Genomic DNA, 26,607 nt, shown 5'->3' on the forward strand with positions numbered 1-26,607 from the left:
ATAGTTAGCCTAGCTAGGGAGACTTAAGATGAGCCACCGCTATTGAGGTTTGGCTGAATTTAGAGGAAAAGGTGCCAGGTCGTAGATGTATGATGCACATTTTAGGCCTTGTTTACACGGATACCGCTACAAATAAAAACAGATTTTTATTTATCCCTTATAAAAAAAAATCAGGTTTACACAATCAGTTGTGATAACGATATCCCTGTTTACACGAAAACGCAAAAACGGCAGCTTTTTGCTGCAATTAGCATGCCCGGCCAGTAGGTGGCGATACACCATATGTCAAACACCATTCTGCACATGCACAGTGATTTGTTTTCCTCTTGCCGCTAGTGATAAAAACAATGAAAAACCACATTTTAACCTTATGTTTAACCCTATATCTTTAACCTTTTTTATTTGCTGTATAGGCTACACATTTTTACATTCAGAGCATATAAAATCACTTTGGGCCTTGAAAAATGATATATGAAAAATGAAAATGTTGAAAAAATAACAGTTACCTATTTCCTTTTTTTTGGACAAACCAATAGGGAGCCAGTGTAGCGGGCATAAAGAGACGCATGTGGCTTCGGAGAGGCAGGTTGCCCAACCCTGGGTTAAGTGAATAGTTCAAGTTCAACCAAATTGTTGTTGAATCTTAACTAATACGCTGTTGAAAATAAATTCTCTGTAGGTGGACTATCCAAATAAAGTGTTACCCAAATCTATGTTTCAGCTTTTACAAAGGCTAAACGACTCAGAACATCATGTTAATTATAATGAAGGAACATGTCACGCAGTGCCAGAGTGTGGCTCACTGATGTTTGTAAGTGGTTTTTAAACAACAACAGAGCTGTATGGCACAGAGGAGTAAGATATATGAGGCTTTGGATACGCAGACAGGATCGGTTTTGGTCTTTTCATGGGATTTGTTGACAATATGAGAAATAAAGAATTGCACCAGCCTTACTTAAGTCGTCTTTAAAGGCTTAAAGGTATACTATGCAGGATTGTCGGTTACTGCTTGTAAACATACGAGAAGAGAAAGTAAAAGCCAACCTCTCATTTGGCTTTCTGCCTCGCTATATTTGCATTTTTCAGTGTCGTGTCCCTCGGATGCATGTGCTTATGGTCTGGCACCTGGTTGCTACCTTTATATAAAGCCGACCTCACCTAAGCGCTGTGGGGGTACACGCCAATAAATGTCCCAAACAAAGAGAACAAAGGGGAAATAAGAAATCCAGGCAGAAGGTAGAGTCTCTGCAGATTAATACACTGCTGCCTTCCTTCAGTGGGTCATAAGAGATGATTGAGAGGAATTAATTCTGCATGATTATAACAGAATTATACAGCAGTAATACATGCAACAAAGTCAAATGTAGTTGTATAATTACACAAAATTTGTTTCAGTTGTTGTCCCCTGACATGCTTAGGCATCCATGGTCAATATGTGGAACGTCTGACACTCAGTTTCTGTACCCCTACGTTCACCTTTAGGGATACCTCACCTATAACGGAGTGTCTCCCGCCTTACCTCTCCCCTGTTGTTGTTGTAATCCCTGGGAGAGGTAAGCAACATTGCTCTGTAATTTACATGTTTTAGCGCTGTTAAGATGTTTGTAAGTTTATTTTTCAGCCTAAACATATTGTATAATATGCTAAAATATTCCCATGTCACTTAATTTGTGTAGGGGCTCTAATGACGGTTGCATGAGTCTACACATTATGAAAATCCTGCATAGTATACCTCTAAATCCTGTTATAGACTTTCTTTAAACCGAATACTGCCACAGATACACTACATCACTGTGGTATCATTCTCAGTGGACATGTGTTCCTCAACGAGTACTTACGATTAAGCAGGCCCAGCTGCAGCAGTGACGCCAGGGCAGTGATGATCATAAACATGAGCAGGCCCCCCCGCCGGCCCATCAGGCCCACCGCGGGGCACAGCGCCATGCAAGAGGCCACCGCAATGCCCGCCATGGTGTAATAATCTGCATAGAAGTTGTGGAACATGGTTGTCTCCTGAGCTTCAGGGTCCATCATGCTGCGGGCAAAGCAGTGGTGGATCCCATAACCTGTTAGCCTGGATCATAAAGCACACACAGGGCTACGTTAGCAGATGCTAGTGGTTACGGTATGTACAGCAGGTGAGGAATAAGTGGATGGTGACAAGAAACAAAAAGGGGAGAAGATACAGAGATAATAGATCAGACCAATTTAAAGATGAAGAACATGGAAGGAGATGGAAGAGGGTTAAGTGGAGGTTTATCACATTTTCCTCATCTTATCTCACTGAAACCGCACACATGTAAACACTGACTTACTGACACACAAGCGCGCGCGCACACACACACACACACACACACACACACACACACACACACCCCAAGCATACACAAAAACAAGAGCAAACACTCACACACCCTCTCTCCTGCTTGTCTAATGTTTCATAAAGACACAGCTCATGTAAAATTTATGCTGACTCGGGGAGTTAAGGGGATACCGTGCACTGAGGCAGAGCTGAAGCTGGGTCAGCCTAGCTAGAGATGAGGTCTCAGATGGAGAGAAGAGGAGAGATCCCACCGGAGATGAAAGGAGAGAGCAGCACAAATATGGAAGGGCAAAAGCATTGAGGGCTACTGATCAATGCCGTATCGAGCCTCCAGGTTAATAGTGCCATCTCCGCTGCACAAAATGGCGCGTCTGACTGGCATCGCCTCGCCCCACACAGGCATACAAGCACACACACGCATTCCCTTTTTTTTCTCTCTTTTTCTCTCTCTCTCTCTCTCTCCAGTGTTCAGATCCTCCCACACACATAAGCACCTTGACACGTAAATGTTCAAACTGTGTTTTGGAGTGCTGATACAGATGACAAACACTTACGAGTTGACGCAGAGCACAACAATATTCTTCCACAGGTTTCGCGTCCCGACCATTTTCACAATGCACGTCTTCTTGGGTTTCTTTTGAAGAGCTCTCTGCAGTTCTGGAAACAAGCAGACGTGTTAGAGACTGACCAAAATCTGACATTTGAGGCCAATATCAGTATTTGAGCATAAAAGTCATTTCATGACTTTGAGTGTAGCAATGCAAAGAGTGGTTATTTCATATATTTTATAGTGCCTGTGTTTCTTTTGGGACATTTGTTCACTGCATAAATGCATTATTATTATTTTTTTAGTCCCAACTATTCCTAGGTTGAAGCATCATATAATTATTCCTGTATAACAAAACACAGTGGGCTGTGGCTCAGAACGAAGAGCAAGCTACTGGGCAAGACACTGAAATCCAAAAAGCTCCCAATGGCTGTGCCATTGGTGTGTGAGTGTGTGTGAATGTTTAACTGAGTAGCAGGTGGCACCTTGTACGGTAGCATCAGCCACCAGTGTGTGAATGTGTGTACAAATGGGTCAATGTGACAAGTAGTGTTAACTCGCTTTGAGAAGTCAGGAGGCTAGAGAGGCGGAATAGTCCATTTACCAAATATAACTTGTGTTTTGTTTTTGCGAGAATATCTTTTCCACAAAGTCACATTTGGTTATGTTGTGATATATGTACTGTGACTGCTGTGTACATTAGGAAAAATTCTATCTTGCTATATAATGATGAAAACTCTGTGTGTGTGTCTGTTCCACGTTTTTCTCCTCACTGACTTGGTCAATCCATGTGAAATGTGGCACAGTGGTAGAGGGTCATGGGAGGATGGGAATGAAGCAATATTACATCAATTGGCCAAAGGGGGGCGCTATAGCAACCGATTGAAATTGCAAACTTTGAATGGGCATATCTCATGCCCCATATGTCGTAGAGACATGAAACTTTGCACAGAGATGCCTCTCCTCATGAGGAACACATTTGCCTCAAGAACCCATAACTTCCGCTTATATAGATTTTCCACCATTTTGAATTTTTTGAAAAACACTTCAAATGGATCTCTTCCTAGGAAGTTTGAGTGATCTGCATGAAACTGGGTGAACATAATCTAGGGAGCAATATCTAAAGTTCCCTCTTGGCAAAAGTTGGAAAACTTACTAAATCTGAGCTTCTATAAGGCAATGAATATTGCAGAGGGCGTGGCTCATCACATAAAGGTGTATAACATCTCAAGGGTTTCACCCATCACCACGCAACTTTGTAGGCATATGACCACACATAATCTGAGAGGGCCCCCTCCATTATTGACCCCATCAAACAAAATGGGGGCGCCAGAGAGCTAATTTCGGGGCTGGAGCCTATCCCAGCTGACACTGGGCGAGAGGCAGGGTACACCCTGGACAGGTCACCAGACTATCACTGGGCTGACACATAGAGACAGACAACCATTCACACTCACATTCACACCTACGGACAATTTAGAGTCACCAATTTACCTGTATGTCTTTGGACTGTGAGAGGAAGCCAGAGAATACCCACGCTGACACAGGGACAACATGCAACCTCCGCCCCTACCCCAAGGTTCAAACCTCCAACCCCAGGCTCAAACCAGGAACCCTCTTGCTGTGATGTGACAATACTAACCACTGCAGCACTGTGCTGCCTATAGAATATCATGAATATCATCTTTTGGCAAATTATACAACTTAAAACAGCAATTTAAGTAATATATAAAATGCCACAGAAATATCTTTTACATGTATTTAGAAAAACAAGGGTCAAGAACACCTAAAATGCAGCCTATGAAATATTTATGTGCTCCAATTTTTGTTTGAAAATCAGCCAATATGTACACTAATTCCAATAAATCTATAATAAGGTGATACCAGCCAATATCATCAGCCTGCTTAAATATCCAACAGGCTCTATATCATCATGTCAAGTTGAGTATTCAGGTCTGACAGCAGTCTGGGTCCTCTAAAGAGTCATGCAAGGACGCCCCTGATTCATTGCAACCACAGAAAATTCCACATGTATTTTTAATGAGCACATTTTATCCCATGCGACCAGTCTCCCGCTGCTTTGTGAGACAGGTATGACAATGCCAACACCAACAGAAGAACAGGAACACTACATGAGAAGGCAACACCCCTAACCCGCAGGTGATAGTGCAGCATGGAACACTGTGGATGTTTTGGTATCACACTGTGGGTTGCCACAGAAACACACCTCTGCTTGGCGGCACTGTATGTCCATGTTGACTCAGGCACGTGACGGCATTCCACACTGTCGCCTCAAGGTTATCTCGGATGGTTCCACTCAGGTTTTCCGGTGTTCCCCTGGCAAGGCTTCAAACATCTGAGTAAGACTATCTATGCTAATCATTCTGCTCATTTTCCAGAGGTGACCTAATCGGCAGTCACACATGCATCTGTCATGTCTGAGAGCGCCTGAGAAAAGTTGCTCAACCGCTCTGCTTTAGTGGCAGTTAGTACAATCAGTGGCTGACATTGTATTTAGTGCTGAGCAGTTAAAAGTGGGAAATATTACTGGCAAGGTTAGGGACAGCCAGTTACTATAAAAACAAGAGAGGATAAATTAATGTCTATGGCAATGTACTTTTCTCAATGCTGCATCAGCACACAGTCTCCGAGCTCTAAAAAAGTGCAGCCAATTTCACACTGAGTGGTTCCTCTTTGAGCCTTTTTCCCAGCAGTAGCGCCATTTTTTTCTAAATGGATTAATAAATACTGCGAGCAACGGTGGGACAAAAATGGAAAAAAGTATACCATGGTGAACAGAGCTGTTAAAGCTTAATACAAATGCAATCTGCTCTGCCACTTAACAACAACACAGTTCACTCTGCTCTTTGCCTCTGGCTGGTCTTCTGAGTACAGACGCAGTTAACCCCGGGGTCAAAGTGCACGACCTGCATCCATCTGCCGTGCGTACACCATCGTGTCAGCCCGTGTCCACCCACCCAGGCTATAATGGAGTTAATGAACGTCCCAGAGTGTCATAATGTAATGTTCAACACCCACTGCTACAGCTAGAGTGGTCTGTTACCATAGCAACGAGACAGGAAGCAGATATAACCTTGTCAATCTGGCTTATTTAGGAAGGCACATCTGGGGATATTACCACACACAAGGACTACTTTGGAGTCCGGCTAAAACAAAAATAAATGTGTATTCTGAGTTGCTCAAACCCTCCAGCAACATTTTAATGATCAAAAAAATCAGCAAGGATATACATAACATTAGGTTTCAAAACCATGAAAACAAAGCAGTATTCTTGGCTCTGAAACACTGAGCGTGTGCCCGCTGAAGGCCACTCTTCCCTGTCCAATTAGGAGGCTACACTGGCATCAACAAGCCGAAGCAGTCAATGCGGTGTGACAAAGCAACAAAGGGAATATATGCAGATTTTTAACCAGCTCCGTGTCACTGCAGTAAGGGCAGGTTGTGTGTGCAGATAAACGCCGCCTGGCTCAACCTCCTACATGCTGCAGCACCCAGAGCTCCTCAGTCATCTGCTGTTGGGGGTCCACCGATTACCTGCCCGCTGTGTACTACTGAACTACTCGTTTAAACCAGGGTTTCTCAACCTTTTTTGGACCTCTGGCTCTTTTAAGATCCCAAAAATCTCATTAGACTATAAATACTATTGTATTGTATAAAGTATCACAGAGGAATCTTTGAAGGTATTATAAAAGACACAACGTTTACGATTAAATATTTTCTACTCTTTCTTTTGTTTGTTATATATTAATATTATCAACCCTAGACATATCCAATGATTCTACCTCACACTGGGTCCAAACCACAGGCTTGAGAAATGGCGGGTGGGCGGGTAAGAAGGGAGCTCCGGGTCATTTGCATGTACTGCCAACGTTATAACGACACAGAGCTGGAAAGATTCCCTTTTTCTTGATCCAATTCATCCCTCTCTCTCTCTCTCAAACACCCACAAGTGCTACAGTGCTCACAGGGGCACGTCGGCAGGAGAGGTAAACCAGGTAAATGTTTGGGATCCCCCCAAAAATATGGGAAAAGGGCACTCATATTGGCTCATTTTGCAATGACAACAATAAACCCCCTTAAACCTCCTATAAAGGCAATACACAGTGCACTGCTGTTGCACCAAGCCGTCACTAAGTTGGGGGGCGTTGGAAACTGTATGAGAGCTAGGACGGTAAGCTAACTACCTGTAACTGTCATACATACAACGCTAAGTGTAACCATCAGGGTCTCAATGGGCTTCTTTGCCTGTGACCCCCAGAGTCATTAGCCCTTAGGAGTTGTGCAAATTTGCAGGAAAGCCCAGTCAGTCTTTTTTCAGCATTGGCAGTATAAAAACAAAATCCGGGAGTGCGGCAGAATGCCACCTACCTACTTTTGTTTACAGAATGCGCCTTTTTCGGGGCAATGAGGTGCGTGAACAAGTAACAAAACGTGTAGCTCAGCGTGTGACGTAAACAGTGACGTGGGAGGGAAGCCGCAGCTGGTCAGTTCTTTGGTGATTCTCTCATAAGTCGGCCCGTTCTTTACCGTCCCCGTCATTTGACGGTTAATGGCCTCTTCGTTTGCGAGGGCAAGGAGGGCGCGCAATTCCTTGTCTCCTCAGTTGCTCATCTTTACAGTGTCTGTCAGGTTTGTGTTTCCCTCTTGCTACTAGCTGCTCGCTAATTCCTGCTATCAGCTGTTTCCTGTTAGTCCATCGCCAGTGGCTCGCACAAGCGGCGTCATCAACAGCTCCTCCCACAAGTCTTCAACAGCCCCTCCCGTTGCGGAAGGGCGCCTTGGTCTGTTTAAACTAAAAGGGTTCCGCCAATATGTCTACCCTACGAGGCAGAAAATTGGGCACCTCGGATCGGCTTAGGATTGCCATTGGGCACACAGTCCATGTCTTTTTACCATTTCAGGCCTCTGTCTTGACAATCATAACATTACTATGATGCATAAAGTTGGCGGGTAGTGGGTCAGGTTCCAGTGGCTGATTAACACATACGGCTTAGCTCTCATAACGGGTCTGGTGGGTGCAGGTAAGCTAAATAATAATTATAAAATAAATGACTGAGCAGGGAGAGAAGCACTGATGCCGTGTGCTCTAGTGTTTACATAGTGTAGGTCAGTAGTTCCCAACTTGTAAAAGAAAACACTTCATTTTTAAGTACAGTGAATTTCTGGCACAGAGCTTTTATTCTAAAGTGCTGTCTCCTCCTGTAGAGTGAGTGACTAACAGAGAGCTACTTAATAGAGACCACAAACTAGCTCAACAACATGGCCAAATGCAAATACAATGCTAAATGTATTAAACCATGTAGACCTTGAACTGACGACTGAGGACAGATCTGGACCCTGGGCTGGGCTGGTTGGGAGCCACTGGTGTAGAGGTAGGTTTATGATAAGGATGAAATTCCCAAAATAAAAGGGTGAAAAACTGAACGGTCTTCCTCCACAATGCAGTACTATACAGCTCACAGCCTTTACAGTGAGTATTTTCTAACACGCATAATGTGTTTAGAAAGACGTCATTGATTTTACTTTACCCAGACTTTAATATCTACATCTAAAATAATCTCTACAAGACATACAGTAATCACAACACATCACTGATTTCAAACTAACTTGACGTGACAAATTTCCGCCGTATCAGAAACTGTCTAACCACTAAGGCAGCACTTCATTTAAATGCTGTGATCATACCACATTTGTCATATTGTTTGAGAAGTTGTGCACAAGCCTCCTGTGCAATATTAAACCCTGTGCAGCTGGTATACCACCAGGCCCTTAAGGTGCTTGACTGGAAGCCACACACTCATCACAGTTGTTACTGCTTAAGAGAGCATAATTTTTGGAGGTGGAACAATCTTATTAAATTCACAGATGCTTGATTTGTTTAGTAGATTTTGTACGGTTTGGCCCCCTCCTCCCCTTGTGCTTTTTTTTTAAAGCTGAAAAAAGCTGATGATACACTACATCTGTGGCAAGAGGGGATTGTGCAATACCTATGAGGACAACTGCCTTTGGACGGTCAAGTCAAGGTCTCAGTGAGAGCAGCTCACACATGGAACAGTCTGCCAACACTTTCACTACAGACTGAGACGCATATTGTTCATTTAAAAACAACTGAAAATCAGTGCTAAAAGCATCAAAATCAGTATCAATGTATTCATTACCTGTAAGGATATTATCGGTGTCAAGCTCCATGTTGCATCGGTTTTTCTTTGCTATGTGTCCCATGATCCACTTGGAGCGGCAGTACTGCTGAGTGGCCAGCAGCCAACGCAGTGACTCAGGGAAGATCCTGTGAAAAAGATGGGGGATGTCCTCGTTAATAAGACATGAGAAATCAGTCATGACAAAATGAATCCTCCTTTTAAATAAGGCTGATTTGAATCTCTGTTAATCAGGGCAACAAGTATCAAATCTTTTTTTTTTTTTTGTTGTTGTTAACAAGCGTGCCACTTCTAATTAAATGCAGAGAAGAAAACTGTGATGATAAGCTAAGATTAGAAACTGTATCCTGAACTGAAAATCTAGCTTCACACACTCACATAGCATTTACAGGTGGCAGGGCCTCACATTAGCATAATCAGATGTCTTTACAGTGGGGACAACAAATAAACACCTGACTGCCCGCCATTGTTATCCCCGTCACTGCCTTCATTTGTTACGCTCTGTTATCTGGTGGTTGAATTGTGTAATGTGCCACATGTTCCCATGAATGATCAGGTTCCTCCTCGCAGATGTCTATAGATTTGAGACAGTCAGCAAAAACAATGCCACATTTGCCTCAGTCGGTTGGATTTCTCTGGAACAGATGTCTACGTGAGGAGTACGTGCAGGATTAATTATCTTGCACTGGTGTGGTTTTAAGTTGTTTCCCCAAATCAGCAAACCTAGATCACCTGCAGTGTTGAACTCTTCAGCCCAATCAGCCGTATTCCTATATTTGCAGTGTCAGCCACTTTGGCAGTGATGGACCCAATTTGTGCCCATAAACGCTGTCTGGCTTAATCAAGAAAGTCAACATGAATCCTCTTGTGAAGCCTGACTCATGCTTGCTGATGCATCTGTGTATCTCAGTAGTGTGGACAGCTCTGTATCACGTGCAGAGAGAAGCTACAGTGTTGGTTGGTTTGCCAATAAAAGCTTGCCCTGCACTTTGCAGGTTGAGTTCACTGTCCAGTGTCCAGTAGTATCTGTGAGAAATATCATTTTCACATCCGGCTTCATGTCCCTGAGCTCAGTGAGTCTTTTTCAGCCAGCAAGGCTGTAACTGCATTAAAGCAGACAACAACACTGCTTAGCCACCTGACTGCTGAGTTACTGCTGTTCTCACTCATTCATCAGCATAACCATGACTACCATGATGTATGCCTAAGGTAACTGACTCCTCAAGTTAACATGTGTTGACCAGGAAGAGACTCAAAATGACCAAAAAGAGACACAAAACGACTAAGAAGAGATTCAAAACAGCTGCAAAGAGACTCACGACTAGGAAAAGGAGCAAAACAACCACAAAGAGATGTAAAGCAACTACAAAGAGATTCAAACTTGACTTAAAAGAGACATAAAATAGCTACAAAGAGACTCAAAATGAAAAGAGGCACAATATGACTCATGACGACTACGAAAAGGAGCAAAACCACCATGACGAGATGCAAAGCAACTACATAGAGATTCAAAATGACCAAAAAAGAGACACAAATTGACCACAAATAGGCTTAAATGAAAACAAAGAGGCTCAAAACGAAAACAGACATGAAACAACTCCAAAGTTACGCATAATGACTACAAAAAGTGGCAAAACACAGACACAAAATGACTTCAAAGAGACACAAAGCAACTACAGAGATTCAAAATAATCAACAAGAGACACAAGGTGACTACAAAGAGGCTCAAAACGAAAACAAAGAGATGCAAAACAACTACAAAGTGGTGCATAACAACTACAAAAAGTGGCAAAACAACCACAAAGAGACACGAAATGACTACAAAGAAAGACAAAGCAACTACAAAGAGATTCAAAATAATTAAAAAGAGACACAAAATGACCACAAAGAGGCTCAAAATGAAAACAGAGACATGAAACAACTACAAAGTGATGCAAAACAACTACAAAGAGACACAAAGCAACTACAGAGAGATTCAAAATGACTAAAAAGAGACAAAAATTACCACAAAGAGGCTCAAAATGAAAATAGAGACATGAAACAACTACAAAGTAATGCATAACAACTACAAAAGGTGGCAAAACAACCACAAAGAGACACACATTGACTACAAAGACACGTAAAGCAACTACAAAGAGATTCAAAATGAATAAAAAGAGACACAAAATGACCACAAAGAGGCTCAAATGAAAACAGAGACATGAAACAACTACAAAGTCATGCATGACAACTACAAAAGGTGGCAAAACAACCACAAAGAGACACAAAATGACTACAGAGAAACACAAAGCAACTACAGAGATTCAAAAAAAACAAAAAGAGACACAAAATGACCACAGAGAGGCTCAAAAGGAAAACAAAGAGACGCAAAACAATGCATCCAAAGTGAAGTATAACAACTACAAAAGGTGGCAAAACAACCACAAAGAGACACAATATGACTACAAAGACACATAAAACAACTACAAAGAGATGTAAAGCAACTACAAAAAGATTCAAAGTGAATAAAAAGAGATGCAAAATGACCACAAAAAGACTCAAAATGAAAACAGAGACGCAATACAACTACAAAAGGTGGCAAAACAACCACAAACAAACACAAAATGACTACAAAGACATGCAAAGCAACCACAAAGAGACACAACATGATTAAAAAGAGGCTCCGAATGAAAACAAGGAGACACAAAACAACTCCAAAGTGATGCATAACAACTACAAAAAGGGGCAAAGAGACACGTAATTACCACAAATGGACTTAATATTACGACAAAGAGACACAAAACTACGGAGAGATACCTAATGACTGCAGGTAGACACAGAAAACAGCAACAAAAAGAGGCTTAACAACTAAAGAGACTGTCTGTCTTATGCAGGAGAGGTGATAGGGCCTTCTGCATGTCTGTGCCCAGAGGCGTATGTCTCATAAGCCGCCCATGATGGAAACCCCCATCTATCTGCTCTGCTCTCTGTGTCCTATTGAAATGCATCATATCACCAGCTTTGAGGTTTGATCAGATTCTTGGTTTTGACTGCCTCTGAGTGGAAACACACTTTCTTCTCCAGGTACACCGTCGAGGGCCTTTGATACCCTGCGATAAAGATCTATATTCTTGGATTTTCTTTTTCTGGCTTTGTGCTGTGGAGCGCTGTGCATCACGGTGGAATAAATGGAGGTGAACACGCAAGTATTTATTGCCTGAGCTTTAGCAAAAGAGACTGTGGAGGTCACTGCAAATGAGTTAACGTAAAAGACATTACTTTTAACTCAGCTGGGAATTCACTGGTGAAAAAATGTCCTTGGAGGGAAGACTCTCTCCTTCTGTGTTTGAAGCGTGTAAATCTGTTAACTACATTACATGTAGAATTTGATAGCAGATGGCACGGCATATTTCAGTCTCATTTTGAATATGAACTGAAAAACACCTTTTAAACTTCAACAGAGGAACAAAAGAGAGGGTTGGCGCCAAAGTGCAGCAGATGCTCGGGTGTTTTCCTCACCAGATGTAGGACAGCATCAGCAGCAGGGGGCAGATGATGACAGCCTGGAGTACCTGCCAGTCGCGACAGAGGTATGCCACCCCGGGCATCAGCAGCTGACCACCCAACACCACAAAACTGGCCACCATGGTCATGGAAAAACGCCATCCTGGCAGGCACAGCTCAATCCCTGGCAGAGAGAACAAAGGGAAGAGAAAGGGAGAAAGAGAGTGCATTTGTTATTAGATTTACTGCAGCAGACAAAGGCACAAAATGGGTATCTACTGTACAGCAACAAGGCAAATACACAGAAAACCATGCTTTAGATTATTTGTCAATATGACACCAGCCAGTTCAACCAGCCTTTCTAAATGTATAAGGTAACTGTTTACTCAGTAGAGATTTATGCATCACTACATTAACACAGATACAGATATTTCCCACTCACTCTGATACTACTAAATCTAAAACACATGTATTTCTCCTTGCACACATACATTAAAAGTAGTACATACATTTACAAAGCACTGGCAGTTAACTTGAATGTATTGTTTGCCCACTGTTAGCTTTGGAGGTTCTGCTACAGCTCATGATGCAACAGTAACTTAAAGGTGCGGACACACCAAATCGACATCAAAGAACTAGCGGCGACGAAAGCCAACTGTTGCGTCGTCTACGTCGCCTCACGTCGCCCTGTGTCAGTTGCATTTGAACACACTACACGGACTACATCCCCGGTCAAGTGGCATGTACGTTCTGTGCCTGCGTGAGAGAGAGTGGAGTGACAGAGTGGTACATCCTGTCAGCTGAGGGGTTTCCTATCTGTGCAGCTGAGCATCACAGCACCTCCACGGACTACTACATGCAGACGGTCCCGGTGTTTCCTCCACAGGCTCCACTTCACTCAGCTGCCCGATAAACCCGCTGTTTCTTCCCACTTTAACAAACCAGGGCTCGGTGCTCCAGTTGGATCCAAACGGAGAGCCGGGGCTAGCTCAGAGACTAGCGGAGGCTAACTGGCTGTGCTTCCCTCCGGTCATGCTGCGGCTAATGCTCCGCTGGTCGCTCCCAGCTAGCTCCGGTTTGTTATTCAGGTTAAAGTGGGAAGAAGCAGCGGGTGGAGCCTGAGGAGGAAGCACCGGTTAGCCCTGGTTTCACTACAGGCAGATTCACTCAATAAATGAATAAATAAATAAAACCTGAACAGCCAATCAGAGTGATCTCTCTCACCGACAAGCTCCGCCGCCGATTCAACATGCTCAATCGGCCGAAAAGCTGCAGACGCCGATGTGCCGACGGTGCGGGACACACCGCAAAAAGTAGGCCGACCGTCGGCTTGGTGTGTCAGGGCCTTAACACAGCTAATTGCATTTGATCGGATAGTGCTACAGGTGTTTCCTAACAACCTATTTTAACCCATTTAGTAACTTACTAGTTTGAAACTAGCTAGTTATTAGTAAGAACTTGGAGGAGACTACACACGCTGCCATTCATGAAATGTTAGTAAATCAGTGAGTAGATTTGCACATAAAAAACCTTGGTACTAGAAACCTACACCAGATTCATGACACCACGGGAAACTCAGATTTGATTGTAGGCACGTGTACATTCACGAATGCCAATCAATCGTAAACTGACAGCAAGCTTCTCCATGAATAGCCAGTGACCACCATATATGAAGGTGATGATTACTATGGACAGGTGCATCTTATCGACCTGCAGGGACAGGTAAATCAAAGGTTTGGAAGGAGGCAACGGATAGAGTTGTACCAACACCGATACCAGTATCGGAAATGCATGTATCGGGAAGGAAAAAGTGGTATCGGTACATCTCTAGTAACGGATGCCGTTAACTCTGTGTCCTCCATTGTAAGAACCATCCAAGAAGTTAAACGAAAACAGCTCGATATGAAACTTGATGCAAAAAACGCATATGTACACACAAACACAAAAAAACAAAAAACAGATGAGCGCGTGGCTTGCATCATCGCAACACCAGTCAACAGCAAACGCAGAAGGTAAGGTGATGTATGCGTTATTTTAAGCATTAAAGCACTATACATTCTGACAGCCATCACTGATAGCATAGTGTTTGGTCAGTAGCATGTTTGTCACAAGCTAGCCATTCAAATATAAGATCAAATTGGGGGGTTCTCTCTCCTGATTGATTCAAGTGGGAACAGGATGCCAGAAAAAAACACAATGTATTAAGCCGACTGAAAAACCCATTCTCATTTCTAAGAAACCATATCTGAGGCTTAAATCTTGCCAATGAGTTTAGCTAAATGTGTTGTATTTCTTATCTTTTGTCATGTGTGACTTACTTGTTTCAAAGGCATCTGCGTAACAGAGCACAATACGAATTAAAATTGCAATATCTAATAATGGCGAGCAATATTTATGTGCAATCCTTATTTACACAAGCACTAAGCAGTCAGAAGCAGGTGTCGATTTTGTTAGTACCTACCTAAAGATCGGAGCTACGAACACAATGATGGATGCCAAAATACACCTTAATTTCCCCTCTGCAAACAGTTCACAGACAAACTCGTTCTGCTAATGTTTCATGAATGACACCCAATGTTAGCAGTAACTTCCTGGTGCTGCCAGAAACAGGTCAAAGCTGATGAATCAATTATCAAAAGAGAACTCCACCTCTGACTAGGTGAGGCAGACAGGCCAGAACATGGATCCTGACAGTGATGTGATGAAGTATTCCACTGCATTTCTTGGCAATTCTAAGTTGCTATTCTAGTACTACCCTTAACCATGACCTCTTTGCCCTAACCCTAACCAGTAGAAGCCAATCACAGCACAGTCCCAGGGCCTTAACGCAATGAAGAGAGGGTTACTTTGTTCTGATGCAGTGCAGACATAATTTCCAGACCATGGTACATAATGACTACTAGTGAGTTTGTCTACTATTAATACCGTGACTTTTAATACAGATAAACCAAGCCAGTCACCAGAATAAATGTCTGCAAACCACAGATGTTACATTTGTATGTTTCATATGTCAAGGATACGTTGAAACTTCACGTTTTTGTTTTTGTTTTTGTTTTTTTAAGTTTGGGCACACTCGGTTAGGATTAGAAAAAAATCATGTCTTGGTTTAAAATACAAGATTTGGTCGCTACAAGAATGGCTGGAAATGTCCCGAGCGCTTGTTCAAAAACAGTGGTCTGGTCACGCCTGCTGCCTCTTTCCGATGAGAAATTTAGCTCATATACATGTTATTTGAACTACATGATATGTATGAAACGTATAAATGTAACATAATCATGGTTTGGTATTTTTTCTTAATTTTGTGTTGTTTTTTTGGGGCCAGAAGTGACCATAATTGGAGAAGAGGGTGGAGCTTTGGGTCTGACTCATAGACTGTGGTGACGCCTCACAGACAGCCTATCACTTAAGCGGACCCACTCTTACATATGCATAACTTTAAGCCTTAATAAAAATGTAAACAGGTGAGTTATATAAAAATTCATCCCTCGTACAGTTGTCGTGAATGTTAAAATTAGCTATAGAGCCAAAAAACATTTTTTGTACCAGGCTGTAAACATGTTTATTTCTGCTATAAAGTTGGGCATTTTAACATGAGATTGACTTGCTTCTGGAGCCAGCCTCAAGTGGGCAGTCAAGGAACTGCAGTTTCTGGCACTTCCACGTTGGCTTCATTTTTCAGTCCTGGAGGTTGCCGTTTGACACCCAAGTTAGAGAGAGAGCCATATACACAGAAAATGCATATCAATTGGAGCTGAAATGTTATTGAAAATAAAATTAACGACATCACTTTTTTTTTTTTTTTGTACATCACTTAACCTGCAAAGATGCAAAACTTTGATGGTTTCAACTTCTCAAATGTGAGGATTTGTTGGTCTTCTATTTCATAGCAGTGTAAATTTAATCTCTTTGGATTTTGGATTGTTGGTTGGACAAAAGAAGCAATTCACAAGCGCGCTGGGAAATCTTTAACAAACTTCTCAAACTCTATAGACTAAATTATTAACTGCTGAATCGAAAAATTGATATGTCTCATTGTCAGAAACTTTTTTTACAGCTTCAGTGTAGCTGTGAAACAACAAAACTGTATTACAAATGTGACATTAAATGAAAGCGATAAAACACCGTGTACAGTTGTTGTTCGGAGACAGTAGACAGACCAAGACAGTAGGCTGCTGTGAGGGTGAACTAACTAGAAAGAGGTTCCTTGTACTCAATTCTCCTCCATCAGAATGGCACTGATTCATTCACCCAGCCATTAGCATGCACACCACACTGGCAGCCAGCAACCACAGACAGTCCAGCCCTTTAGTTACTGCAGTGTAGAGGATGGCTTCACATCAAACCATAGAACAGTGAACAGCACTGTAATGCCGCTATTCCCGTAATGCCCAAATCTTTTGTCTGTCTTCATTCATTCCTTTTTTATTGTACTTCACTATTTTTTTCTGATGGGACTTTTTTGCCCAAGAATGTGAACAGTCTCCAGATGGGCTTTTCAAGGTGACAGGGCCAGCATAATACAGTGGGTGTCAGCGGCCCCGCTTCATTCCAGTGGAAAAGACCGGAATTTCAATTAGGACTTGCCCCCTTCTGAGGACATGAATAATGCTCTCTGTTCACAGACACTATCGCAGCTGGAACGACAAAGCCAATGAGCTGAGAGCGGGGCGATGGGTGCAAGACCTGCTGAGTTTGAACCAACTAACCTCGGGACCCCTTCTCTGTGTACTGCTGGGAGAAAAGTGACGGTTCACTGCTTACGGACTGCATGGGATTTGAATTCTTCAGTTATGTATAAGGCGTCATGTGCACTGAACAGGCCGCTGCATTGTGACTGGAAAAGTACATCCTGTGGTGAGCTATGGAAAAGTGCTCACACGCACAAGACATATGACCAAAAACTATATTATTAACATAAAGCTATTTAATGAGGTGTAAATATGTATAAAATATGGCACATTCCTTTCCACAAACACAAGTTTTATGGAAAGGAAAGGAGACCTGAGCTCCTTACTCCTGCTGACCCTAATCCTCCACAACCCACTAGATCAGCATTCCCACAATGCCCTGCTACAGCCTGTGTTCTACTGACATAAATCTACCACTAACTAATCTGATGACACATACAAGAATCTCACTGAAGATGCTTCCTGAAGATTTCTGGGGTGACAAAACAAGTGCAACATGCAAACTATTAAGAAAAAGACTCATTTAAATGCATTTGGTCACATACTCTACAAAGTGGAAATGACATCGTCAGTCATCAAGCCAATAGCCAATTAATAATGATGATAATCCCCAAAGAAGCTTTGGCTGGTTTGCTGACTACGGCGAAACAAGAATATGAATCACACTCTCTGGTATACGCCACAGTAGCTCGCTAGCCTTCTGTCAAGTACACAGCTCCGTCAAGGAAGCCCATTGTTTTACATGTGAAAGAGATTGGTTGACCACGAAATGCACTCAGTGCAGCCACTCCCTATACCCACAGGCTAATGTCATGACCTTCTACTGGTCACATGAGGTCCACATGGCCCAGCGCCATGATTTAACTACCTAATCCTGGCAACTCGATCTGTTAAGTATGATTTAATGATAAACAGACTGAGGCATTTTTTTCCGTACTGAGAGATAACAGAGGTTTGTTTACTGTGATTATTTTTTTTATGACATAATAACGGCTTATACTCAGAGCTGCAAGCCTTCTTGCAGGTGTCACAGGTGAAAAGCAAAATGCAGATGTATTGCAGTCGCTATCCCTCAGCTCAGTCTCCTCTTCTCTTTCCACGTCTTTTACCTCTGCTGCTGTGAAATCTCAAGCCTGAGGATCAGTGCAACCAGATGGTCCCAGACCTCTGAATCACCGCCCACATCTCAGAATGGCTCAGCCCAATGACTGTATATTAACATGGAAAATATGTTGCACTGTAGAAAAAAATGAAGCCAAAATATCCCATATTTGGCTACTGCCATGTTGCTCTGGTGACATGATTTACAGCCAGAATCTGTAATTACAAGTTTCCACCATCTGATCAGTCACAAGCTGCGGACACAGATTGGCGCACACAGCTGTCAATCATGACACCATCCTCCATTTGTATAGCATCAAATAACTAATTTAAACCAAACTTAGCAGCCGAATTAACACTCAAACAAATATCAGTATGATAAGAAAATTAACATAGCGTTTGTTGGGGCAGGACACAATGTCAAGCTCAGCCTACATCCCAGCTACATCAGCTGACCTCAAACAGCCCAATCAACTGTTGGAGCAGCTAACTGATGAAGGGAGTCAGCTGATAGATCACATGATTCCTTCCTATGCTACCAATTGGTGCGCCCTATTTTAGCTGCTCTGGCCTGCCTACTGTTGCTGCTTCCTCTGTAAGCCACTTTGCAACCTACCTCCACCCCAGCTCCTCCTTTTCATGCTGCATCTTGCTTATCAGTGTCATTTCTGCTGCTCTGTTCTGTTCTGTTCTGTTCTAGGGGGACCTTTGCTGCTGCTCTCTCTACCTTAGGCTTATCATGTAGATGCCAGGAAGGGCAGGGATGTTTGCTCTGTCTGTATCAGGCTTTCCTTGTTTGCACATGGAAGGGCAGAGAAGTGTGCTCTCCCTGCCTTAGGCTTCGCTGTAGGCGTGTGGAAGAGGGTTTCTGTGTTGGCCTAGGAAAAGCAGCGAGGCCCCAGAACAGAGCCATACCGCCAAATATAACACTGCAAAATTTATTTGACGTGTACTGAGATTTTAGTTTGGCCCACGCCCATTTCACTAACATGGAGGAGGATTATTATCTGTATCTGGTTACCTTACCTGGTTCAGTAATTAAAATAAGTCTGGTGTTGTAGGGATCCCCTAAAAACTGTGTGTAAACCTAACCTAAAGCTTAGAAAATTAGGCAAACTAGACTAATCATTACAAGATACAAGTATGAAGGCATTCGGAACATACTGTTTGATTTTTTTCCTTGATTTGTTTATTTGGTCTCACACAAATGTACATGGAAACTGATAGTCTGCTGTAAGTCTGTTTGATATAGATACTACACTGCAATCAGAATACAGACATGAGTGATTTCCTGTTGTTGGCCACAATTTAATCCACCTAAATGTCGATATATCTTGGCACTATGTAGCTGCACATATTTACAGTATAACCTTGTCATAGTTAATTTGAGTATTTTCAGCAGCCTGGTAAAAGTGCTTTGAAAATCTGTAGTGAAGTCTCGTCCTGGCAGTAAAGAGCAAAAATCTAAACCATCATAGTAAAGCGATGACCACAAAAAAATGTTAAAAATCAACTCTGTCTGAAGATACAGATAGGCCTGAGGTCTCCTGCAGGTTTAATCTTGGGGCTCAGACAAAGATTAGGTTGATAAACAAGACGACCCGATGCGAGCCAACAGGATCGCACAGGCACACAATGGTCAACACAACACTGTGTGACGCAAGACATAAGGCACCGGTCCCAAAAGTTCAAAAGTCGAAGTATCTTTATCTTCTCTTACGGGGAAATTGGTGTGCAGCCAGGATTCATTCAAAACACACTTACACTGATAAAAAACAACAACAAGACAAACAGTAGTGTGCAGAGTGTGTCGGTAAGAGGATCTCCAGCACCGAGGTCAAAAATACAAGTAAACAATTTAAGCAATCAGTGCAGATTAGCAATCTACAGACAACTGTTAGATATTCTCTACCGTTTAAAATGTAAATGGAAGCAGGGACAATGGAAACATTAAATCAGTGAAATACCAAGTTTTAGGGAGGCGCTGGTGTCGTGCTTATTAACTGCTGTTTCCTCCAGATGGATAAAGCAATCAAAGATTTGTTGATGGAATTAAAAAAGGGGACGTCATCTTCCTACATAGCTCATTACCAAGCCACATTGGTTAAAAATGGCAGCACTTGGATTGGGGTGAGAAGCCTTCCTTCCAAAATCGTTGAGATCTGATGACCCCTCTGTGACCTGTACGAAAACATCTCCATTTGTTTATTCTTCACAAAAATATTCCAGCTTTTAATTCATCACCCATTTCCTTGCTTGCTTCTATATAATAATGCACTTCTTAATGCACTGCTTCACTTTCAGCCAGACCTTACTGCAGCAGTGAGCCTCCACTGATGTTGCTTCGTCAATACAATGTTAAAGCTCCACACCTTCGAAGCTGTGGTCACAGATGAAAAATGGTTAACGAGACCAAACTCATTTCAGGCATGTGTAAAGCTGCTGATGAGTTTCTGGAGTGCTTCCTTTGAGTGACAGGTCAGTGCCGCCTTGTCAGCAAACAGCACTTCCCTGATTAGGACCCAATGAACCTTGGTCTGGAGTTACTGCAGATCGAAGAGATTTTTTTTGTGTGAATGCAAATTGCACCCTCAGTGGAACATAGTGACTGACCACACAGGAGAAGAACTCAAACTGTGTGGGGGCGGGTGAGCACACAGCACTGTTTAACCCACAGTTGACCGGGACTGTCTCTGAGAATAGAACACACTTCTCTGAAAGCTGTAGTTGGTTACTTTTATAAGAAATAACCTTTTTTCCCACTAAAACTGTCTTTATATTCACACAGCAGTAAATGAGACAGATAATCTGTGAAAAAACAATTCTCTACCTCCTCCTTTGTCATGTGGTGCTTCTAATGGCCTTACCGCATGTGAACAAAAACCACCAATCAGAGCAGAGGACTCTCTAACGTGGCTTTTAATCATGGCTCGTGAACTGCAAACTGTCAGACTAGGCAGTGCTGATCAAATATGAATCAAGATTCTGTTACTGCATTGTCTATTTCTCACCTCAAATGTTTTCAGAAACATATTTTAATGTACTGTTAAGCTGCAAAATGAGAAGGCTGGTCGAGGCAATGGGCAGTGCTTGGTAAATTGGTCAACTGTTTCCAACATGCTGGCTGCATTACAAACTTCCCGTTGTTTCTGAAAACAACTGAGGAGAGATTTAAGCAATGATGTAACAGAATCCTGATTCACAGATGATCAGTGCTGCCTAGTTTGACAGTTTGACCTTGGCTCATGAGCAGTGATTGGCACAACTGACAACTGATTTGTGTACTTGTGTTTGAAATTGTTGCTGTTAAGCCATGTTTAATGTGTGTTTAATGTGTGTTTTGAATCATTACACTTTACAGCACTTCACAGAAACCCTGATGGCAACTAGTTTTTGGAGGTGTAACTGCAGAGTGACAAAGACAGACCACAGCACAAGTATAAAAACGGTAGAGGCCAGGTGCGTAGGCTATGGCTAGGCTCTGCATAGAGCTGACGCACAAGTATAAATCCTGCTTTAGAGACTCCTCGGCTCTGATTGGTTGTTTTCAGTAGGAAAAAGAGGTACATGACTTTTTTTCACAGATTGTGGTGACAGTCACAACAAATATGACAAAAAAGTTATTTTCATAAAACTTTAAGGCACTCATGCAGGTTTTAATAGAGGTTAAACAACGGGTTCACATGGGCAAGAACAAACTGCTGTTTATTTACAATTACTCTGGCAAATAACTTCCACAGAATGGTCCAAAGGGAGATTCCACAGTCATTTTTTCTCACTTTGTTTATATATAAGGTGATTGTGTTTGCACATAAATATCCCGAGGGCTCCTTCTTTATGTGGTGAAAGGGGGCTATTGACTAAGAATAAGGCCATATTCAATGATTAGTCCCTTATCTGAAAGCGCGAAGAATGCCAACTAGCCACACATAGCCACGGGTTCATGCCTTTGATCTGTGTGCTGAAAGTCTCAGCAATTACAACATAGGTGAAACACCACCAGAGTGTCTCTGTATGTCCTCACTATCCCACTGCTTCCCCACTGCCACCCCCCTTCCTCCCACACAAAGAAAGATCAGCACAAAACAACTTGTTACTTGTTCTCCGGGACACACAGAGCAGAGTGACTGATACACAGCTTGCACTCTGACACAAATAAAAGCCCCAAACTGCTCCAGCACAACAAACACATCAGCCTGTCCAAAGAAGAATTGAAACAGCACACATTTAACCCTCTTTGAAGGAAAGTGCAAAGGTTGTCTACACTGATTTTGACAATCACTGGACTTCACTCAGGAATTTGCGACGTGAGATAGCTCGAGGTTATGTCATGCGATGTCTCTCACAAACAACAAGGGTTAAAAATTAGACCACAGCCATTAGGTCACCCGGTGTGCTTTTAAACAGGGAAGCAGCCTCCTAAAGTGAAGACGCAGAGGGAAAAAAAACAGATGTAGGATATACATGTAGCCTAATGTGTTAGGGGAGGAAATCTGCTGAGCAACCGAAAATGCAAACTCTGCACAAAAGGGAACTTTAACCCTGCTTAGACGGAAGGAAAAAAACTGAGTGTGCACCTTAACCCATTTATCAGGAGACAGGATGAGGACGGGTCAACCTGTGTATCATGGAAAATACCTTTCTTTGGCTAAAAAGTATTTGCTGCCTATACACAGTCCGCTTCTGTGTCCCACCCTGCCTCTCTCTATACTTCATCATCCTTTTCAGGCATCTCTTAATGTTCAGAATTAATAAAAAGTTGCTTTAGAAAAGCCCATCTGATAACAGCACAGTATCTCTGTAGTGCTGTGAGACGGACCTGGCTGCCGTCCTCAGGGAGACAAAGCCATATGATGGGAAATGAAAAGCTCCTCTCTTCAAAGTCCAGATCTGGCACACACACCACTCCGGTCAGGCCAGACCGAGCGATATCCGAAAACAGCAAACAGTTTAAACAAAGACAGCAAGACAGGTAAGGAGAGGAAGGCAGGCAAACAAAGCGTGCCGTGCTGTCTGTCAGACTGTACCAACGGGAATCTGTCATTGCCACAAAGGAAGCCATTTACACAGATAAATACACAGGGCCTCCATCTTTCTGTGCTGCCCCTATCGCCTCACCTGTGTGCAGAGAGATTAATGCCCGTGGTAACAGGAGGGAACCATAGAGGAAAAAAAGCCCCTCATTACAGGCAACACAGGAACAGTGAAGAGGACACCACTGACAAAACACAGCATAGCACTGCAGCAGGAAGCATATATCACAGATCATCCTGTCTGAACAGAGGAGCATTACCCCACTGTCACAAGGAAGGAAATATGCACACAGACCGCTGGGAGACACCAAGCAGCAACTTCAGGGCTGAAAAATGAAGCCGGCGCTGAAGTACCAAAAACTGCAGTTCCTTGAATGGCCACTTGAGGCTGGCTCCAGAAGCAAGTCAATCTCCATATGACCCCCTATGTTAAAATGCTCAACTTCACAGGGGAAATAAACATGTTCACAGCCTGGTACAAAAATGGCTTTGGTCTTTATAGCTAATTTTCCCATTTGTGACAACTGTGCAGGGGGTAACTCACATGTTTACATTTTATTAAGGCTTCAAGTAAAGACCTGGCCACTCTGACTGACACTCAGAGTCCACTCTTCAGCTAATTGATCAGATACACTCCTCACTCCTACCCAGCTCCACCCTCTCGTCCAACGCTCTATTTAGTTCCACTTCCCCATATTCTCCTAACCCTAGCCCTTGGTATTACGTAACAGCATGTGTCGCAAGGAGGCCACTTGGAGAGCAGAGGGAAAGGGGTGCAGAGGGGATAAAGCAGGGAACTGAAATGGGACACACTTGGCTTTGTTCACTTTAGGCCCAAATCATCATGGCTCGACTCAGTTTTCTTGCATCAAATGCATGATTGCAATGCATTGTGGGTTATACACACCTCTGGAGTGACCACTATTGTTGACTCGCTCTTTCAGCCCTCCGAGGGTCAATCCCACCATGTTCACTTCAGGGCTGTGTTCAGTGATTTATACATGTCGCTAATGACTGGATAACACCTCTGACACACCCACCAATCAAGAGGAAACCCCAAGAGAATACCCCAAAGCCTGTTGCACACAGTTTGAAGACACATGTCAAACCGGAAACTGTAGCAATATGCTGCACAGCGTTTTGAGATTGGACGTACCCCAGGTTTTCACACAAATGGAAAGGTCCTTATGATGGCAGCGGTTATTCGCAAGGGCAAGCGCCAAGCGGAAGCCAATGAGGGCATGTTGAACGACTAATAAAATGCAGCCCAAATATGATCACCTTGGGTCATTTCCGGCTATGAAACTTGAAACTCCAAGTGACGGCCAAAATGTCAACTCAAGGCTTTAAAATGGGAACCCACAAACCAATGGCTGATGTCACAGTGGCTTTGTCCATCATGTCTATGGGGAACACACATGACTATATACACTAAATCTCATGGAGGAAGGACAGTTTAGATGAAATGATGTAAATGAGCGTTGTCACATTGCCAAATGTTTGGTTTTGCATACAGAATATGACTCCTAAATAAAAAGAGGAAATGCTCTTGAATGCCCTGACTGTGCTCTATTTGTGAACGTTTTAACTCACACGCAGTCTTAGGAGTAGAATTTTATTTTTTTAAAAATGGAGTATTGCTGAGTACTGCACAGAAGTCCTTTCATAGTCGCATGATTTATATACCGTTTCACGTATGACCATAGCCTATCTCTGCACAATCCATGCATACACATACTGTATGGTGCTTATTCAGACTGTGTACAGCAGAGCACTGATTTCTTCAGAGGCTGTGCCAGAGGGGTTGCAAGCTTAGATTGGATTTGTTCTGTAGAATCACATGAGCAGAGCAAACCGGCAGACTGAAATGCATGTCACTGTTGTAATGAATGATTTAAACTTTGAAGTTCTTTCTGAACTAAGGAAATAACTAACACACTTGTACATGAACCCACTAAAGGCCCATTTATGCTCCTTTTACGTACGATGATGTTAACCAATATATCCACCAGGGGGGCAGCCCAGAGTCAAAAGTTTATGACAACAACAAACTAAAAAACAAACATGGCAACTGTAGAGGAGATATTGATAATGTACCTCTTGCATAAAAGACAAAGTCTCTAGTACTGCCGAAAGAGTGTCATTTCCAGTACTTTAGGATGTCCGCTGTGGCACTCAATAACCGGCATTGCTATTTCTTCTTCGTGTCTCACTAGAGCTATGTATCGGGTAGTGACAACAACACTGCCCCCACGGTTCCCGGTGGTACTGCTTTGTTTGGCCCGTATCCGTAAGCTTCATGGAAACGTGCAGAAATATGGACGAAATGAACACAGAGCACGGACAGAAGGCTCCGTCCGTATCCGGATCCGTATTTAACGTTGAGCATAAATGGGCTTTCCAATTGCAAGTAGACTAGAGCCATGTATATGGCTTTGCAGCAGATGAGCATGCAGAACTGGGTTCAAAGAAATGGGTTCAAACTGGGGTTGCCTCTGTTCATGTTCTGGGTTTTCTCTGGGTACTCCGGCTTCCTCCCACAGTCTTAAGACATGCAAGTTAGGTAAAGTGGTGACTCTAATTTGCCCTTAGGTGTGAATGGAGCGTGAATGGTTGTCTGTCTCTATGTGTCAGCCCTGTGATAGTCTGGTGACCTGTCCAGGGTGTACCCTGCCTCTCGCCCAATGTCAGCTGGGATAGGCTCCAGCAACCACCTAATAGGATAAGCGGTTACAGAAAATTAATGAACATCATGGACAGGCCAGAAAACAGGTGAGTAAACAGTAGAAAGCAGCATGACGGCTTGCAGTGAAAATGGTGTTTACTTCTTTTAATATATCTCTTAATTACTGAGTCTCTCTTTCAAACCCTGTGTAGACTTCACAGGTCACAGGTCTTGTGATGGCCTCCGACTGGTTCCTGCCACCATATAGGTGTGGTCATACCTGTGATGTTATGTATGATTTGGAAGCCCTGGCGAAGACTCTTTTAATGATTTAGCCACTAAAATAAAAGCTTGTTTAATATTTTCTTCGTTTTTCCATACTTTTTAGGAGTGCGTGGATTGCCTTACTGTCGATCCTGTTGTTTCCTGTTCTCCAAAAGTACCTAACGCTAGGTTTTTGATCTATGTTTGTATATACAGAGCAACCAGTTGTCCCTCTTTTTTTCCAGTGCAGACTTATTTGGAACTGGAATTTGTTGTTTGAGTGCTGCTTGGGCGGAGACGGACGGTATTTTGTGGTGGTGCATC

At 42.8% G+C, this 26,607-nt stretch overlaps 1 protein-coding gene across 1 annotated transcript in view; it reads right to left on the reverse strand.

Moving 5' to 3' along the window:
• LOC125902683 (solute carrier family 22 member 23-like) overlaps positions 1-26,607 on the reverse strand; it is a 58,194-nt gene that overhangs the window by 8,478 nt on the left and 23,109 nt on the right. The window contains exons 5-8 of the mRNA XM_049599223.1: positions 12,548-12,716; positions 9,050-9,177; positions 2,878-2,980; positions 1,839-2,074 (exon numbers count right to left, since the gene is read on the reverse strand). Coding sequence (XP_049455180.1) covers positions 1,839-2,074; positions 2,878-2,980; positions 9,050-9,177; positions 12,548-12,716 — 636 coding nt within the window. The remainder of the gene's footprint in view (positions 1-1,838; positions 2,075-2,877; positions 2,981-9,049; positions 9,178-12,547; positions 12,717-26,607) is intronic.

This window comes from Epinephelus fuscoguttatus, linkage group LG15 (assembly GCF_011397635.1).
Source record: "Epinephelus fuscoguttatus linkage group LG15, E.fuscoguttatus.final_Chr_v1".
Lineage (NCBI taxonomy): Eukaryota > Metazoa > Chordata > Actinopteri > Perciformes > Serranidae > Epinephelus > Epinephelus fuscoguttatus.